At 38.2% G+C, this 20647-nt stretch overlaps 1 protein-coding gene across 1 annotated transcript; it reads right to left on the reverse strand.

Moving 5' to 3' along the window:
* Positions 1-2045: 2045 nt before the first annotated feature.
* On the reverse strand, positions 2046-19568 carry LOC144638444 (scavenger receptor cysteine-rich domain-containing protein DMBT1-like). The gene is made up of 11 exons (XM_078497646.1): positions 19517-19568; positions 18342-18695; positions 16576-16914; positions 12521-12841; positions 11241-11588; positions 9943-10299; positions 5054-5380; positions 4166-4282; positions 3186-3314; positions 2736-2849; positions 2046-2284 (listed from the first exon to the last, which is right to left on the reverse strand). Exons 1-11 carry the CDS (start codon positions 19566-19568, stop codon positions 2046-2048), a joined length of 2697 nt encoding a protein of 898 aa, XP_078353772.1.
* Positions 19569-20647: the final 1079 nt, after the last annotated feature.

The following is a 20647-nucleotide window of genomic DNA, read 5'->3' on the forward strand; positions in this document are numbered from 1 at the left end:
ACTGCTCATAGCTCTCGTTTTGAGTGCGCTTTCAAGTCGTTAAGCAATTTTTCAAAAGAGAGAATCTTTTTTTGCACCGAATTACCTTTTTTCTGCACTAACCTAATTTATTAAAAACTGCATTTCTCTAAGCCAATCCGATTCGAGAAATTTTTTCAAGTATATAATTAGACAAAGAAATCTGCCAAAGTTTGTTAATAAATTTAAAGGCGACTCAATTCTAAATAAATGATGCGCTGTTCATTTACCGGTCCTTTGCCATTTGCCTAGATCGATCATTGACGATTCCCTAGAAAGAAAGCCGCAACTGAAGCAGACTGGAAACGAGTTGTGATACCAGTGGTGCAGCCCCCGCTTTTTGGCGCGAAATTCTGAGCGATATAATTATATTATTTTTAAAGTGTTTAGCGAGCGATACAGTTTGGGATAAATTGTTTTGAAGTCAAATAATCAGACGCGAGTATTTACGGAAGCAGTATTTACGGACGCGAGTATTTAACTCAAAGCCCATTCCAAGCCAATATTGTATTCTTTTTAAAAAATAGCCTCTTAATTAGCACATTTTTACTTCGCTTTTGTTTTTAATCATTTTCTTTTTATCACACCTTTCTTGTATATATTTTATCCATTTTGTATTCAATTTTTTATCCGTCGAAGGCTGTAGAGCGACAGCCGAAAGCTCATTGTTTTTAATATTTTTAGCCAGTGAACGTTTTTTATTGATTATATTAGGAAACAGTATTATTAACAATTTTTTTAAAAATTTAATTGCAACACACCAAAAAGAAAAAGCTTATTTACAAATCAATTGCTTACATTACTTCTACTCACGGTACAGTTACTTACAAAACTTACAGAAAGAAAGGACTTCTTACAAATCGATTACTTACACTACTTACGGGACAGTTACTTACATAACTTACAGAAAAAAGGACTTCTTACAAATCGATTACACTACTTACGGGACAGTTACATAACTTACAGAAAATCAAAGTGGATATAAGCCACAAAACTCGGAAAATGTATTTGGAAACAAGAATCGACCAACAAACTGACAAATAAAGATTTGCCAAAACGAATGATGCTAAACATTCTACACTTCAGTTCATTTCACTTAGTTTGATTTTCATCTAGCTGCTTATTGAGGGCAGGCCGAAAGGGCAAGAGATAGATTTCCCATCCGTTGCAAATTGTTTTCTTTCTCTTTATTTTTCCTTTTTGATTTTGAAGGTTAGGCAAAATATTAAAAAAATTAAGCTTTGGTCTATTTCAAGAAAACTGACATTAATACAATATTGCGGCTGGTAATTAAGCATGTTAATATTATGTAATTTAACTAGAAATGTAGGTAATCAGAGAACAGGTCTAATTCTCTAGAGGCCGTAAAACACTTGCACGCATTGCGTGCCTATGTCTAACAGGAAACGAGTGAAGGAGTGAAGGAGTGAAATTCACTTCGCTAACTACAACTCTTTTCCGAGTTAAAAAGGACTTCTTACAAATCGATTACACTACTTACGGGACAGTTACATAACTTACAGAAAAAAAGGACATCTTACAAATCCATTACACTACTTACGGGACTGTTACATTACTTACAGAAAAAAAAGGACTTCTTACAAATCGATTACTTACACTAGTTACGGGACAGTTACATAACTTAGAGAAAAAAGGACTTCTTACAAATCGATTACACTAGTTACGGGACAGTTACATTACTTACAGAAAAAAAGACTACTTAGTTACGGGACAGTTTCTTGACTTAAATGAAATTATAATTTGTTGAGGAGCAGGAGAAGAAACTAACACTACTTACATTAAGTTTATAGGATCGAAAAACAAAAGCGAAAAAGGGAAAACGATGCTACTTTACAAAATAAAAGAGGAGCTTAATATTTTAAGTTTAGGTGTCAATGTGTCAGATTTTCCACTTTGTATTTAACAATTTTAATTACCATTGCCTGTTAACCAATCAAAACGCAGAAAATTGCAATATACCATTGCTAGTTTTTAATAGTTTGATATAATGTCTTCTGTTCCTGTGCTCAAGTCAGCATCGTTGGACTGGTCAGGGCTTCCTCTTCGTCAAGAATTACGGAAGCATCGTTGTAAGCCCTGTTGTTAAAAGCTGTCCCCTGGTTACTGGGTTGGTTATTGGAGCGGCTTCGGTTTCGGAAGATCAGATAAACAATAGCAGCGATAAGAAACAATATGATTGCTGCAGAAACTGACAGTAACACAATGAAGGGAGTGTTGAAGATGTCTTCTGCTGCTGTGGATTTATCTAAAGAAAATCATGCGATATTAATTGAATTTCATCGCATTTAAAACATTAACACCGTTTTTTATACAAGTTAGATATTTTAACAAGCGCTGGAGAGTTTTATAAGTTCTTCAGTTGGAATTGTTGCTATATTTTACTACCATTAATTTAAGTAATACTTTAACCTTCTAATACAAACACCTAATAATTCTTTTACGTTTTAACCTGAAAACAAGGAATCTTGTTTAACGTTTCTGGTTAAGCAAAATCCAAACAAATTCACTTTTTTTTGTTATTTTATCACGAGACAGTATATAAATACATTTTTTCCAACTTTACAAACCAATATACGGTGCCTGGTCGAGAAAAGGGGCAACATTTTGTGGGGAAATAAAAGTTAACGTAGTCATACAAAAGAAGTGGCGTTAGAAAGGCAAGAAAAAAATCTTCCCACTGTTCTTCAGTCAAGTGCCCTTATCATCAATGGTTGTGGTCTCTGTGTCATTTTGAACACACGAGTAATGTGTTTCGTTGTGATGACAAGATGTGTTGTTTGGGCACGGGCCGCTCTGGCAAACATTGATGGCTGTAGAATAGTTCGTTTAACATAAACCAAATTCATCGTTAGGATTCGTACCACACGAAATTCCATTCCAAGTTGATAGCCAATATTTCACATCGAATTATTTTGTTCTCTTCGACGTAAGATTTTGGAAGAAAGTGTATTGACGCGTCTAAATTTTTGACAGAGTTTTCTTTCGTAAGATTAAGGTATTTTTATTTATTATTTTACTTCCCCGAATTTACCTCTTCATAAAAATTAGTCCAATGACTCTTCTTTGAGTACCGATATCAGCCTATATAACTCAAGACAATGTCTATGTGATTTCTGAGGGAACTTCAGTAATTGACTTTAACTTACCTATTAAGATCAGTTCTTCGCATCGTCGACCCGTGAGCTCTTTGGGGCAGGCACAGAGATATGAAGAACCATTGCTAAAACACCTACCACCATTTTCACATGGGGAACCCCGGCATGGGCTCAATGTAGCTGAAGTAAAGAAAACAAGAATAATAGTTGCTACTCATACTCTCCTTTTTCAGACTGCCAAATGACCGGACGGCATTCTAATACTAAGAATTTTCTAAACGCAGGAATAACAACTCGAACAACGAAGACGTTTCGAGGGTTGTGACTAATAGAGGGCCGTTTTGAAGCCGAGGACTAACATTTGGTAATGGAGTGCTTTATTTAGGGGTACTTACTTGCGCTCAACTCCTGTTGGATTTCGTCTGCAGTCATTCCCAACAAACTTTATTTCTTTTAACGAAAGCAAGGTCCATCGTACGAAACTTACTTTAAACATTCCACTCAACTATTTTTCAGCGGAGACAAGGTCAGCCAGGAATGCGTCTGCGTTCGCAGGCTAGGCCGGGTAAAGATTTCGATAATTTGGAACGAATATCAATTGTTAAATTAAGCTATAATGTTGTGAAAGGATTCACATCAGCCATAACTGTGTTCGTGTGGATCCTCCATCTAGATCGAATTAGATGATGTGGAAGATTGTTTTTTTAGGAGGGAGGAAAACCAAGGAACGTACCAAGAGAATAACTCTCGATCAGAGCAAGGACGAGAACCAACAACAAACTCAACCCACATACGGCACCTGTTCGGAGTCGAACCCGGGCCACATTGGTGGGAGGCGAGCGCTCTCACCACTGCACCATCCCTACTTCCCTTATCCCCAAATGGTGCACACAGTACATTAATTTATCTTATTTCTACAGTCTAAACTCAACGCATGGTAATTATAAATACGAAAAATTGTTTCTTGATTTTAACAATACCCTCACTTTGTACAAAGTAGCTCAAATTGTAACGTTATTCTATTTACTCACGTATTTCACAGTGGAGACCCGTAAATCCATCTGTACAGTTACAAATAGCACCAACTGCAGTCTTAATACAGGTTCCGCTGTTTGCACACGTGACTTGAAAGCATTCTGGAAAAAAATCTGAGCCGGGAAAACATTATTGCATTATTAAAGATTACCCATCCGATTAGCAAGAAAGCGTCTGACTTAAATGAAAGTTAACTCTGTTACGGTAGCTTTTGTGGAAAATCGACAGTTCGTTCTAAAAATAGTTTAACTCGTAATTTCTCCTTTCAGCAAACTTACAATGATATTCATCAATTTATCAATTCCCTTATTAAATTTTTCATCAATTTATCAATTCCCTCATTAAATTTATTAACTTTTGGAAATAAAAAAAAATCAGAATATTGCCATTTGGATTTATTTATTGTGTTTCACTGGAAGCAGTATACACATAATGACTGTTCCGGAGGGAAATTACAGTTAATGTTGTTTCCTGAGGGATCAGTCATTAAGTGTTTTGTTATATAGCACGACGAAGACTTAGAGAAATGGCGCTCGTCGGTCAACATTCGCGGGGAACATTGCAATGTTACCCTCTGACGTCATAGATTTTGCAATGTTGCCTGCTCAGAGACTTTTGGCGGGAAACAGTTTTTATTGTTAGATGTCATGTGACCTCGAATTAGCCAATAAGAGCGCGCGCTGTTAGGGAAAAATTTCTAGCTATATAACGATACATATTATTGCACACTCCAAAGTCAATTCGCCGGAATATTATTTGTTTCAGTTATCGAAAAAAAAAAATGCCGAGGAGGTCTGAATCGACCTTATTGCCATGACTGTCCAGTCTGAGATGCGTTACAATAAAAAAGAGTTGTAAGTCCCAATGTAATTAGTTATTCTTGCCTGATTGATATGGTAATTTACAAAGTGCTGTTGCAGGATGTAATAATTCATCATTCGGGTAGCCGGCGACATCTTTTGAACACTCATCGAAATTGGACTCATTACCCAGACATCTGACGTTTGTAAACCACGTTGGTCCAGTACCGACACCAAACTGATTACTAGAACCTGATGAAATAGCTCCAGGATATCCCAACTGACGGCATACCACGTGAGCATCATGAATGTCCCACTCATAGTGAGACAATGTGCCCCAGACTCCTGCGTAAAGTACTTCCACTCGTCCAGTACTTCTGATAGGTGCTCCAGCCAGCCTTACATTTAAATCTAAGAAGTAATAAATTGATTTACATACATTTGATTTCAAAATAGACGTACTGAATTCCTTAAAAAAAATCATGGACAGACAATTTAAAATGTGTATTTTAAATGTACATCAATCTGCAAGTCTCTGTAGCTAGCCGTTACTTGGGTCTGGCTAGTAGGCAATACGTCTCCTGATAACAACCTAATTAGGGTGGAGAAGCGTTGCGCGCGCGCGACGACCCAAATAACGAGGTGGACAACAAAATTCTTGACAAATTTAAGGCCAGATAGGAGGAAATGACTGTGTTCTAAGCAACACAACATCTCCGCGTCTTTATTTACCAATATCTACGCACTGAAAGGAAAACTGCACTCATGATTTTTACACAAATTTCAAATTGGAGCTGTTTTTGTTTACTTTCTTTGTTAACTTCTAAGAAGTAATGAATCAAAAGCCCTCTGGGCTTAGTGTCTCGTGTCACCTTTTAGAGTTTATTTAAAAAAGAGATCGCTTTTCACGTCTATTTATTGCTTGTAAAGTTGATCAGTTATATAACTCCAATAACAGCAGAAAAAGATGACAGACATTGCACTGTATTGCACTTTGGTTCACTAAGCATACATTCAACTGTATACTTATACTATGACTTCCATGTGCTTTCTTCTGTTTCTTCACGCTATATGAGATATCGCTTTGGGTGTTTATTCGTGAACGCTTAGCCTGTTAAGTGATAATGACATGCGAGTGGTGATGATTTTGTTAATTCTTATAACCTCTTCTCCTGATTTAGTATTGATATTGTGAGGAGAAATTTGGTTTTGGTCACTCTTGAGCCGGTCTTAATGTTTTTGTAACGCCAAAGCTACAACGCAGCGGCTGAAGAACGTGTAAATTACAGTCATTTTCTTCGCTATTTAAATCTACTGAATGAAATATTCTGCTAGGTTCTGCTTAATAGAAAACATTCGATCTTGCTTGACACGTGATTCCGCGCGAACGTACGCAATAAACTATGTAGTAGTGTTTAACTCGCACAAATCTCACTTTTAAAGAGAGACTTTAACTTCTACACAGAGCTTACTATGCTGTACCATAACTGGTCATAACTTTAAAATGGTTGGGTATTCAATCGACTAACGATTCAAACGATTCAAACCTTTTGTTCAAACGATATGTGTTATGTGTGCAAGATTAACTTTGACATTCAATCCCGACCAACTAATTGCTTAGATTACAATCCCTCTTTAACCCCGATACAATCTGTTGCCGCGGCTAAATTTAAAAAAAGTTGTCTACACAAAGATAAGAACAATGCTTACCGATCGAACAACTGATATTTACATCGTCCTCTCTTTCAGCAACATTTTTACCATTAGCCGATACTAGTTACGTTGATATAAAAGCTATATCTGCTATATTCCACGACTGCAATCTCTATAAATACAGTTGTTACAGTAAATATCCTGTTGAAACATCCACCATTTTGCTACGCTTGGTAAACAGAAATGATTTTCAACTACTTTCCAAAACTCTCAAGATAAAATAATAGATATCAAATCAAAGCACGCTATTCTTTAAATTGGCAACGTGAAGCTGTTATTCTGATACATCTCACAATTGCACAAATTAAAACTTTACAAGCGACCACAAGACAAGACACTCCAAAGAGATTTTAGAGCTTCATGTTAAAAACTGCTTTTCTCGCTCAATTTAAGTTGCGGTATACTAGCGTTATATGCACAACAACGACAACGAAAAATTTACAGGCAGGTCCATCTAATGACATCTTGTTGATTATTAGACACTTCTGCTTTTCAGATCCGTTCTAAAACTCATCAATATAATTTCTCTCTTTCGGTTAGTACATTGTATTATGCGTTTGTAATAACCTGGTGTATTTCATTCTTCTTCTACGCGTTTTCTGCTTGAGTTACAATTAATTTCATTGATTTTCAGTACAATCTTGTCGGCAAAGGTTAGAATGTTATTTTAAGAACGTAAAACTTGTCTGTATTTTTCTTGATAACTGCTGGCTGCAGCTCAAATATATCCAAAATTGAAAAGCGTACAGCTAATTTAAAGAAAAAAATGCGTCACATCTACGTGTATTCCTCTTAAGAGCTTCATTCATGCACTGAAAAGGCTGTTGTTGTTGTCTATAAAAGTTGTGTCCATTGTAGCGTGGAATTCACAGCAGGATATATGAAGCTACATGTAGTGCCTCTTGACTCAGGTCAATCTTCGGGTCAAAAAAATAAAAAAGCAATGTATGTTTTGCGCTTTAGATTGACATTTCTGCTTTTCAATCCTAAGAAAACTCATCAAATATAATTTCCCTCTTTCGGTCATACATTGAGTTCTACCTTTACCTCAGAGCCGAGTGTAAACGAGGCTTTGCAAATCGAAAGTGTAAATGTTTCTCTCGATGAATCAGGCGCCTGAAAAAAGAAAGGCAAAAAAGTACGACTCCAGACTGGCAGAGTTCTTTTGTTGAAATGTGGGAAAAAGTATGGAACAGCACAACGCTAGTTTAGAACATGGATAGTAAAAGTTTTTACTATCCATGATTTGAACAAACAAACGCCACAGTTGACATTTTTAAAGATTTGGCATCAAAATAATTGTCTTTATCTAATCGTTTATCTTCTGTTATTAAATTGTTGTTATTCATGCCACAAAGGTCACCCCTTTCAATACAAAGTTGTGCAAAAGTCACGTAGCAATCATAGTCTTTTTAAAATTGCTCGTTTTTTGTTCAACCTTTTTCAACGCAATTCTCCAACGAACTTTCAACATGCCAAATGCTCGTTCCACTACAGATCGTAGCGCACCGAACTTTAGGTTTTAAACTTTCGCTGCTCCTGAGTCAGGCGTCCTCTGTCCGGGTAGGGTTTCACTAGCCAGTTCGTTAGCGGATAGGCACTGTTGCCAGCTAAAAGGGGCCTTATTTCTGTTCCTTTTTTATTGCCTGTTAGACCACTTAAAATTTGCTCGTTTGCTGCAAGTTCAGAAAAAAACGTCATCTCTTTTTTATAGCGTGCCTGTATTTTTACATAATAAGCCCTTTACAATAAATACTCCTAACTTACTGTTTGATAAACCAGCGCTTTAGTTGCGACCTTTGTAAAGAAACAATTATTCTTTGATAACATTTGTTTTGTGATCGGATGCCGCCGGAATTTCATAACATGGCGGGAAAATTCCGCGGCCTCACAAAGCAAATGTTGACATGGCGGGAAAAATATTGACATGGCGGGAAAAATATTGACATGGCGGGAAAATATCCCCCTGTACAATTATCTCGTGTCGTCATGACAACGTCGTCATGACGACACGAGACAAAAATGAAATCAGTTTGCTTGCTAATTATTACACGTTGGATACAAAATGGTAAATAGCCAACGAGGCGCTTCGCCACTCGTATCCAACAAGGGCGAATTGAATAATTGTTTTATTAAATGACTGGACATTTCATTTTGATGTTAAGGAAGTGATAGTATGAAGAGGCGGGAAAATTTGAGGCGCGGTGTTCACTTCTTGAGTTGAATGAGACACGCTAGGAAAGCGAGAACTGAGTTTTCTTCCGAAGATATTCTCGATCAATCTCCCCTAAAGTCATTTATACATCCTGGAAAATTGTGAAAACGATGGACGCTTACGCGGAAAGATCCAAGGCAATTGCTTTTTTGGAAACTGTACGCCTTGCAAGTCGAACAAAGCAAGGACAGAGGCGGCGGAACGTTTTGAAACGTGAGGTTCAGTACACGGCATCCTTGAAAAGCAGCTTAGTGCGTAATAAGCTGTAGTTTTGAAATTATTAGTTAGTTTAGTTAGGTAGATAGTTTTTTGATTTTATTTTTTTATACTGTACATGTATGCTGAAGGATTTTTAACCGTGTTTTAATAACGTTTATCTTATCTATCCTATCTGAGCGGGGCCCATCGTACTCCAAGCCAAGCACATAACCCCCCGGGGGTGGGGGTTTGTGCGGGGGGACTCAAATATCCCAAAATTCCTCTAACAGTGTCCGGTGTTTCCGTAATAGATTTGTGACAATGCAAAACTAGGTAGTTCAGTCGATCCTGCTTTGTGGTGCTTTTTGGGTCCTTCTTTAGACGTCGGAATGAAGTCGCCGATTTCACAGCCAATGTCAAATAGAATCTTAACAAGTTGCGGACCTCTCTTATTAGGGTTTTGAGGAAAGGAGTTTCGTTGGAATTCCTATACCATATTATTCCGCCAAGCACGATCCTGATTAAACGATTTGTGTCTTGACAAACCAATTTTAGCCTGCACAAGCGATACTTTCGGCACTGAAACGTGGGGGGCTGACCCCCCTCCCCCCCTCCCAAAAAAAAAAAATTGTTTGAGAGATACAGCCCTTGTTTATGGCTCCACGGCTGTCATGAAGACTACTATTTGGCTCTCTGCACTCACCAAAATAAAATGTTTCTTTTGGTATCCGAGAAATTTACTTGATGGGCGAGGAAATTCAACTCATAAGAATTAATTGAGGGTAACTGAATTCTTAGAAATATGTTCAATTATTTCTGCGTTGAAAATTATATAATCATAACCTACCTTTAGATGCCGTAGCATTTCCCTCATTGCATAGCACGCCAGCTGCGTAGGATGGCCTTTGCTCATGAGCTTCTGGGTCTGTAGCTTTGTCCCATGTTATCACTGCACAATCTGAGATTTTTGTTCCGTGTCCACTGCATTGTATCCTGTAAATCCACAATGGTCCTTTTACGTGTCCAAACACTGCTTCATTAAAAATCTTATCGGCACCAGAATATCCCAGCTGACGGCATACCACGTGACCAACATTAATATCAACATGACCATCACCTAGTACACCGCCCCAGACTCCTTGGTTCATCAGCTCGATTGTACCCGCATAAGGAACACTGGATCCATTTAAACGAACAGGGAAATCTGCAAGGCATTTCAAATCAAACTGTTTTAGAAAAAAAATATGTTACATTGGCAGTGTTTAATCACGCGTCCGTCTGAAAAACAACTGTTTTTTTTCCCCGAAACTGATAACTAATAAAATTTGTTTCAATTTGCTGAAAATGTTATGTTAAAACATAGCAAATTATATTTTATTTTTGTCAATGTATCTTTGGCTTCATTGATCATGGTGTTTTGCATTTTGCACCCGAAAGATATGAAATGTGTAAGATACCACTCCTTTTATGGTGTAACGTCTTGTTTGATGAGGAAGGAGGTAAAGAAAACGAGCAAACTTTGGCAAATTTAAGTTCAGCCTAATCAGGTAAGACACCATCTAAATGAAGATAAAAGTATGGGGTTTTTAAGCTTAGAAGTCTAGTTGTCTGTGAAAGAAAGAGCCTTTGAATTCAGAAATTGATACTTTCCTTTCAGTAAGCTCGAAGGTACATACAGGTATGTATGTAGGTAGGTAGAGAGATATATACAAATATATACAAAACGTGACCGAGGAACTGAACTCGGGGCGACCGAGAACAAATCCAGCTAGTGACAGGGTGGTAGACTTGAATACGAATTATCCGGATTACAACACCAGCGCCGAAAACCACTAGTCCACGCAGCTTCCAACAGAAAAACAGGCTAGACACTTTGTTGACCTCTCGCCAAGGGAGCAGCTAATTAAATTATAATTATAAGTACCGAATCAGATCACAAAGTGTGAAAATTAAATCGGCCAATGCACCTGGTACCTGCCTTAATGAAAGTGTTCAGACTGCATTAAAAGGCAATCTTTGAGGATTTTTGCTTAAATAAGGAATGAAGAAAAGAGAGAACAAACAAATCAATAGTTTAGAATGAATGATTGTCCTTCCTTCCACATGTAGCCTCTTAATCCACAATAATCTGATATGTTAACTTACCATTGGTTTGGGGAACATCTGGTTTACAAAAAACACTGAGATCAGAATAATAACTATGTCTTGTCAGTTCAGGGTCGGGGTGACTGCAATTCAGTAAATTACTCTCGTTCCCAAAACAGTGTAGATCATTACTGTAAAACCACTGGGGCCCAGTTCCCAGTCCAAACTCAGGCCAGCCAAGAGCGAGGATACTGTCAGTAAAGTTCAACTGTCTGCATATGACTCGAGCTACTTCAGGATCAGTGCGCCACGAGCGATCGGAAAGGATCGTTCCCCAAACACCTTTGAATCGAAGCTCCACTCTACCAGCGTGAATGACTGGAGAACCGCTCAGCCTCATTTCAAATCCTATGCACATGTACAGATTTACCATCAATGTGAGCGGACAAAGATGATTTTTAGTAAAGTCGCGACTTTATCTTTCTGTTGTACAGAAAGTTGTCCTAGTTAGCTATAGCAAATAGCACACCCCTCTGATCCTGCCCAGTTATAATGTCTTCGCTTCGACAGACCTGACGGTCAGACTATCAAAAAGGCTCTTGGTACAAAAACATTTTAGCTCCAATATAGATGATGGTGCTCTTTGACTTGTCTTGGGTGTTTTATATATATATATATATATATATATATCTCGGTTATTTGTGACGCCACCGCCCTCTCGAGGCTAATTGTCTACGTAAGAAGATTTTGCCGTGGAACTATTACGATAAAGCGAAAATACAAAAAAACAAGCATGTTCATACATCTGAATTCAATACTGCAATACTGCCTTTTTAAAGAGTAGGACCACATACTGACGTCGTAATCTCCCATCATGCTTTTAAAATAAAAAGAAAAACAGAAAAGAAATATACCATGAAGAAACAACTAACACAAACGAATATGTTCCTCCAGATTAGAAGGTGAAATTGTATCACTGTACCACGAGGTTAAAATAATGTTCTCGTAAACAGACGGACGAACATTTCCGCTCCTAGCCTAGTATAGCCTGCGTGACTGCAATACTGCCTTTTTATTAATAAAACGTAGGACCACATACTGACGTCGTAATCTCCCATCATGCTTTTCTAAGACAAATGGCGACGTGCGGGAAATTTGAAAGCAACAAAAAAAGAGGAAGAAAGGTACAAAACGCTTATAGTTTTCAGACCCAGTTTAGACTTATTGACTTCAAATTCCAAAAAAAAGTTTTACACAAACACCAACTTATGATTTTGGTTAAAATTGTTTTCGGCCAATATTCTAAAACATATTATATTATCCGTCCGAAACGCATTTACCTGTGTCAGCCACTCTTTCTTTGCACACAACATTCGCACACGATTTATAGGAAGGGGACGTAGGGAAATCCCATGCACATTGGTCTAAAGATGATTCATTTCCGTCACATGTGACGTTTGTAAACCAACTTGGAACATCAGCGGAGCGGAATAGTCCATAGCCTGACAAGGATGCTGTGAAGTATCCCAGCTGTCTGCAGACAACTGTTGCATCGTTTATGTCCCAGCCGCTACGGGAAATTGTTCCCCATTTACCAGCGTAATAAACCTCCACTCGTCCGATATTTGTTGAGTTCGATCCACGTAGCCTAACTGGCATTCCTAGTAAGAGAATATAAAATGGAGAAATACCGTGAAAATGATAAAACTTTTTTCCTGCCTTTTTCACAGCAAGGAGAGCACACCAGTTCTGTCCGTATTCACAAAAGGCAGCTCTTGAATCTGATCTCTTGTGGGAAATAGAAACCAATATTTAATCAAACGCTTAAGGGGCAAGTTCAGTAAAAGCAAACATGAAACGAAGGGCAGTATAGCGATTTATCTTTTCTTTGTTCGAGAGCGTGGAGCGGGCGGTATTCTACAAATCCTGCAATGTGATTGGTTCCGGGAGCGGGCGGTATTCTCCAATCCGGCCCGCTCACAGCGGGCGGTATCCGTTGCGAGATGAATCGTCGAGTAAAGTGTACTTTCCGCGCGAAATCATTTTGCAGTGTTGTTTAAACAAACACATGAAAGATTTGCTCTCCAAAATCGAAATAGCCGCTCACCAACTGTTGTAAATGTGAAAGGACAGAATAGAAGTGGAATTAAAGGCCTCGAAGTTCTTCTAAAGGCGAGTATTTATTTCTTTATCGACAAAATCAAGTTCTAGTTTCATGGTTTGTTGAGTTTGTGGTTGTTTGTGCATTTGGCAATCATTTGCACGCCATTACGATAAGCTGCGCCGGTTTTAAACTTCAATTCTTAGTAAAAACTGTCTTTTTATCGGCCACTTTTTTGCCAAAACAAAACACTAGCCGCCATCATTCAAGAAAATGAGATTCGTTAATTAAAAACAGCCGAAACAGTTCTCGCAATATTGTACCGTACGTCCAAACTACGCATTTCATTCAGTTTCACTTTCACACTGTTTATCACAAGGACATTCTGCTGGGAATCAACGCAGAGCAACGCTAAGCTGCGCCGGTTTTGAACTTCAATTCTTAGTAAAAACTGTCTTTTTATCGGCCATTTTTTTGCCAAAACAAAACACTAGTCGCCATCATTCTAAAAAATGAGATTCGTTAATTAAAAACAGCCGAAACAGTTCTCGCAATATTGTACCGTACGTCCAAACTACGCATTTCATTCAGTTTCACTTTCGCACTGTTTATCACAAAGACATTCTGCTGGGAATCAACGCAGAGCTTATTAATTCGTTAAATACAAGTGTGTATAGCTATACCTAAAATGTATTTCAGTCATATAGTATTTTCAGTCAGAGAACTTCTCGAACTCAATGTCCTGCGAACAGAGTTCTTTATCAAAACATTCATCGAGAAGGCCGGAATCGATGTTTAGTTTTGTCAATGATAATGCTTTGGCTCGATTTTACATTTATGATATATTTACACTTCAATTTCTTTAATTGAATCTCTTCAGTGTAAATTTAATATCTGAACCTTTCTGTGAATACGGTTCATTTAAGCGAAGCGACTATTTATTAATTTTATCGCCGGAACAGAATAACAAACAGCATTTTACACTCTTGCTAATTCGTCGATCGACTCAACATTTGATTCATTCTCGTCCCCATAGCCCTTTCGTTTCTCTTAGCCGGCTGGGCCTTGGCACGAGGAAGCCGGCTAAGAGAAACGAAAGGGCTATGGGGACGAGAATGCAAATAATTAGTAGGAAAAAAAGAAAAATGTTATTCACCAGCCTAGGTCGGTCCGTACCGTAAATGATCTAATAAACGCCCTCTCTCAAATAAACGCCTCTTATCTAATAAACGCCCCCTCTGAGGTGTTAAGTTTGTATTAGACGCCCCTCTCTAATAAACGCCCCGTGTCTAATAGACGCCCCCCTCCAGGAATCATCTCAAAAACCAAGGAAATGCTCCATTGAGTAATTTCACGCAATAAAGTTAGTTTTTTGCTTGACTCGGACATCGAAGAGACCAACAACGCCAACACGGTTAACCCCGATACGATAAAAAACGTCGATATCGAACTATGAACGGCATCTCAAGGCTTTGCATTAGCGCAGATTAGATTAGTCTCCTACTCACAAACTCTGTTATGTATCTTACTCCAGTAGAAAACTACCCATCCTATTAGTTGTGTTGCCTACCCATCCTATTAGTTGTATCTATAACTAGCAGACTTGAACAACAGAAATGAACGAATTGATAATTTTTGGTCGATAACCTCAAAGTATTTTTAAAATTGTTACTCTGTTGTGCTTTCTTGGGCTTTTATTGCTTTACGAGTGCTTAATTGGGACTTAATTTTTTTCCACTGATATAATTAACTAAGGGAATATGCTACAATTATCACGAGGGGACTATAAAATGAGCTTTATCTGGAAAAATGCTACAGGTATTTCTCCTTTTGTATTAACTTTCGTAAGTATAAAGCAAGTAATTGCTAAACAAATTTCTGAAGCAATGTTCAGTGTTTTACTCTCGGTGGTCACACGTTGCGTATTAAAGTTCACTGGCTGTTTGTTTGGTTCAGTATCTTTCAGTTAGTTTGCTGATCTAAATCTAAAATAAGTATTTCAGTTAAAAAAAAAAAGAAAAAGAAAAACAGAAAAGAAAAATACCATGAAGACGAATATGTTCCTCCAGATTAGAAGGTGAAATTGTACAACTGTACCACCACAGGGGCGGATCCAGGATTTTTTAAAGGGGGGGTGGCTGTTCATAAACTTTTTTGTAGTATCTTGTTTAAGCCCCAGTTTTTTTTATGGGGGGGGGGGGGGGGGGTATCAGGCTTTTAGGCAGGATTTTTAAAGTTGGAGTCTCTATTATTTTGTGCCAAAGACCCATACGTGGGGCCGCATGCTCCATGCCCCAAGGGGGGTCGGGGAGTATGCCCCCAGAACATTTTTAAAAAAGTGAAGCCTCTTAGACGTGATTTCCGTGATTCTGAGCAGCTCTAAACGTCTTTCAATTAAGCTATTAAACTGCTGTTTTCCCCTGCGGTAATTGACAAAACTACTCTTATCTCAACTTAAAATGTCAGTTTAACATTGAATTATATTTGGGACAGAAACTTTTATTAGTTCTTACGAACAGTGATTGAAATTTGAAGTTGAACTTACGAACTTACACGAAAGAACAGATATGGGTCGTTTTGTTCACCTGACAAGCGTGGAAATTTTTGGCCCTTGGCAAAGTGGGCTTGCTAAGGGGGCGGATGTTAACAAATATTTCAACTTTTTTCCATAGACTAAAAATTTTAGGTAAGCTTACTTGCTTTAAAAAATAAATGTGAAATTACACTGGCTGCCTGCTTTAAACGTATGTACTTGCTGCAAGAGCAAATAGCAACTAGCCTATCAAAAAATTACAACACTTAAAGTATTGCTGTGATTGTACTTTTACTTGCATGCTGAAATACCACTGGTACTATAAGCTTAAAGTAATATTACGGCCCACAAAGTAATTGCGAAATGGGAATGACATATATATACTATAGTTGGCAGACTGGGCAAGACTGCCTGGGTCCCAATACCCAGTTTCTGATTTAGACAAGCATCACCATCCGCTGATGCTTCCCATTAACACTTTTTTCACCTTACCCAGTGTCATTGTCCTTATTTTCTATTTTTATGTGGATTTATTTTTCTTGTGGATCAAGGGGGCGGCTAGCCACCCAATCCACCCCCCCCCCTGGATCCGCCCCTGCACCAGGTTAAAATAATGTTCTCGTAAACAGACGGACGAACATTTCCGCTCCTAGCCTAGCATGGCCTGCGTGAAGACGTCTCCCGAGTGAGGAAATATGAGACGTCTGCATGCAGGCTACGCGGGCTACGCATAGTATGGCTACGCAAATTTCAAACATTACCATTTGGTGAGGATCCATCCTTGCAAATAACACTGGCAACGCGTGAACGCAAATGCGATTCAGATTTGCTTCCAATCACATCATAAGAGCAACTCGTCAAGTTTGTCTCGCTTCCACAGCACTTAAGATTAGTGAGCCACACCGGACCGCTGATCGGACCATAAACAACGTTCGCCAAAGCTGCTTCTGCTCCAGCTTGGTAACCAAGCTGCCGACAAACCACTGTTGCGGCATTTATATCCCAGTTAAAACTGCTAATTGCTCCCCAGATCCCTGCGTATAACACTTCTACTCGACCAGTGTTAGGAACTGAGGATCCTTGAAGACGAATTGAAATATCTAACGGAGGAATAAGAAATAAACTATCACAGCTGAGAAATAGCGGTTTCCAATTACATTGTTGTTTGCTTTAAGTTCAATAACTCTACTACCCGTTACTTCATTATTATTTTTGCATAGAACGTCTTTTCTACCACTTGCACGCAGCATTTTACAAACAAACAGCACTTTACCAGGTGCACTGATAATTCGCCTGTCTTTCATCGCTCTCACTTTATGACCGGTAACAGTCAATCTTGATATAGCTGGTAAGTCTTTTTGCAATCAGAAATTCTTGTGTCAAAACAATTTTTAATTAAGTGACTAGGAAGAGGTATAAATCCCATTTCCTAGCCAAAATTATGCACAAATCCCATTTCTTTATAGCCTATTGTTTTCTCAAATTTTCGCAAATAAATCGCAGTACCAACCGTTTGTTTGTTTACTTTGTGATTCCCAGTCCCAGTGACCAAAATCTTATTTTTCCAAGGAAAAGTTTGCCCAAATCTCAGTTCCCATTTTACCCCTTCAGGCCTCTCTAGAAATGCATTTTATTTTACACGAGGCATGCACTCTTACCATTGAAATCAGGAACAAAATAATGATAAGTCACACAGATCATTCTTAACGGAAACCTCCACTTTTACGACAAGTTCATGTTGAATTATTTGGAATAATATCTGAACTCCAAATTTTACGAGACAAGGGAGAAATAACATTTAATAGTAACAAAAAAAGGAAAACAGGTCAAAGTATGTTCGCTAGTAAATCTCCCGCACGCCGCCATTTTGGATTTTATGATGTGTTTGCTGCTTTTGTTTGGAAGCAGCGGGTCTTTTTTTGCGAAACAATTGAGCAAACATTACACGTCATAAAATCCAAAATGGCGGCGCCCGGGAAACTAAAAGCCATAATTTTTTCCATTTTATTATTTCGATTGAATGCTTTTTCTACCTTATCCTGCAAAATCTGAATTTATGCATTATTTCAAACAATGCAACGTCAACTTGTCATAAGAGTGAAGGTTCTCTTTAACGGTTACTAGACACAGTCATACCTCATTTTTGAGGCAATCCACATGCTGACATTGTTGTAATGTCTTCTCACTACCCGTACATTGTACCCTTAACATCTGGACTAATCGCGAACGTTCTCCAGACGGTGAAAATCTCAAGCCTGAAATCACTACAGGGAACTCAAGCTGCATGCATAAGACAGCAGCCTCATTATGTATGATAAACCGAACGATAAAACAATTGTGCATTCGGTTATCATCAGTTTCGGCAAATTATTGATCTGCTTAACACTGAGAAGACATTGGAATTGACAGTTGTTTTGTTTGTTTGTTTGTTTGTTTGTTTCACGCATTAATTAGTTACATTTTCCTTTGTTTTTAATTTTGTCTTTTATCGAAATTACCACAAATGTATGTTACATGAAGGGCTTACCGCTGATATGGGGATCAAAATCGTGTGTCTTGCAGATCACTCCCACTTCATTGTCATGGAGCAATTCACTATTGACCCAATTATCATACTGACATTGTTGTAAAGTCTTCTCACTACCAGTGCATTGTACTTTAGACATTAGAACTGGTCCTGAACCTTCTCCAAACGATGAATATCTCAAGGCTGTAATAGCTCCCGGGAACCCAAGCTGCCTGCATACCACTGAAGCCTCCAGTTGACCCCATTTTATACTTGAAGATACCGAATGTAAGACACGTCCCCAGACTTTATGAGAAAATACTTCAACACGACCAGCGAAAGTCGCGTTATGGCCAGTTAGGCGGACATGTGTTTCTGAAGCAACAAAGTTGGTACTTATCATTAGGAGTTATAAAATTCAAGGAACGCTTCCAGGTTCATAAAAAATGCATGTTAGTCGATGTTAGGCCATTATAAATTTAAAAATCTTCTCTTTCTGTTGTCTCGTGTCTAGCAAGCAGTTACTGAGTTATTTATAACATTGTTAGATAGCAGACAGCAATGAAAACGAAATTATTAGCCCTACTCATTTTTATTACGGACATAAATGTGTACTTCTTTTGCATGTAAATATTTTTATACATAAATTGCGCTCATGTCAGTAATTCGTAAATATCTCTGGTATCCCGAGGAATCATTTCAACGTCAGCTTCGTCAAGTTAACTTTCAATACCACTGATGTGTTAGAAGCTTGCAAAATGACCAGTTCCATCTTGGTGGGAGATGCGCCTGCAGGGAATCATGGTAGTTGTATTCAGTAAAACGTGTCCAAGACCGCCATGATTCCCTGCAGGTGCGTCTTATAGAAGGAACTGGGCATTTTAAAACAATAACAACAACCAGAGCTAAACAATCCTTAGTGTACAAAATACACTGAAGGGGAGCAGGATGGCGCAGTGGTGAAAGCAGATTCTCGACCCGGCGACATATGTGGCTCGAGTTTGTTGTTGGTCAGTCTCGCCCTTGCTCTGAGGGTTTTTCTCCGCCGGTTTAAAAATCTCCGGTTTTCCTCCCTACAGAAAAAAACAACTTCCAAATTCCAATTCGATCGGGGATGCACGGCCCCACAAGCTTCCAGCTTTAAATACTACCGTGTCTAAATAAACTTATTTTATTTTATTTATTGTAATACTCACCAGAGTACAAAAGCACAAGCCCCATAAACGTCAATGCAGATAAGGAGATCATGCTATTTTCTGCTGAGGAATTGTTTCGATGACCACTAAACATAAACCTACCACAAGGAAATAACACTTTCCTCATTTTGGTTTACGACTCAGGCGGACAAAACGAAGTATTTGTGATTTTCCTAAGCTATGTTGTTTTGACACATTTATAAAGTTTCTATCTAAAAGTTTCTATTTAAACATTTACGTAGCTTAGAATTAAAAACAACAATAACAACAGCAACAACTTTCTGCCCGGCCGAGGGTAGCAATGTGCATAAATCGTTCGAGGTAGAGAGGGCAAACTTATTGCTGCTGAGCGTTTGGTTTTAAATACAATATGTATTGTATTTTGGAGTGAATGAATGTACGAATGAATGAATGAACGAACGAACGAACGAACGAATGAATGAAAGGTATTTATCCTTGAGAAACTAACTGAGGACACTAAGAAATAATAATAATGACGACGATACGGTAAAACGCCTACACTACACAAATATGAACTAAGTTAATACTCTCGAATTCGCAAAGATTAACTGGCTAATATTTAAAAGTTAAACAAGATTGAAGCTACAAATGAACAAAAAGAAAAAGCGTGCAAAAGGTTGACACTACAAACGCCTGTAAATTTGAATTGTTTTTCGACAGGAAATATATTGTTTAACATTCAACGCACCCCTCACACATCTGCTACCGTCCGTACAATATGGCACAGCGATTTATTCTATCTACACGCTTGATGGACGAAATTTAACTTTTGATAAACAACTTAACGCCCGCCAAAATTCTTACTGAGAAATCAATTCAGTCGGTTTGTTTCATGCCCGAGACTTTATCATTTGCATCATGTGCTACCGTCAGCATTAGTTATATTTAGCTGTATGTTATTTATGCATTAGGTTCTAATTATCAACAACACAACACGACTTGTTGGATCGATTCAAAAGAAAACCGTCGAACTGTAAAACTGATTCAAATATCGATATTTTCACAATCATGTAGGGTGGCTCGTGTTAGACAAAGATCCGTAGACATAGCACACATGCAAAGCCATAAGCAGCTGGGTAAAAGAAGTTAATAATAATTATCATGAGTCAG

Source organism: Oculina patagonica, chromosome 2 (assembly GCF_052425735.1).
Source record: "Oculina patagonica isolate OP01 chromosome 2, crgOcupat, whole genome shotgun sequence".
NCBI lineage: Eukaryota > Metazoa > Cnidaria > Anthozoa > Scleractinia > Oculinidae > Oculina > Oculina patagonica.

Bases quoted from the DNA above. Each gene is read 5' to 3' on its own strand.
- LOC144638444 (XM_078497646.1), bottom strand. From the start codon at position 19,568: ATGATCTCCTTATCTGCATTGACGTTTATGGGGCTTGTGCTTTTGTAC. The intron at 11,589-12,520 runs GTAAATGCGTTT...ACATGTGCATAG, and splicing joins AGAAAGAGTGGCTGACACAG to GATTTGAAATGAGGCTGAGC. The intron at 2,850-3,185 runs GTAAGTTAAAGT...ACTATTCTACAG, and splicing joins CGAAGAACTGATCTTAATAG to CCATCAATGTTTGCCAGAGC.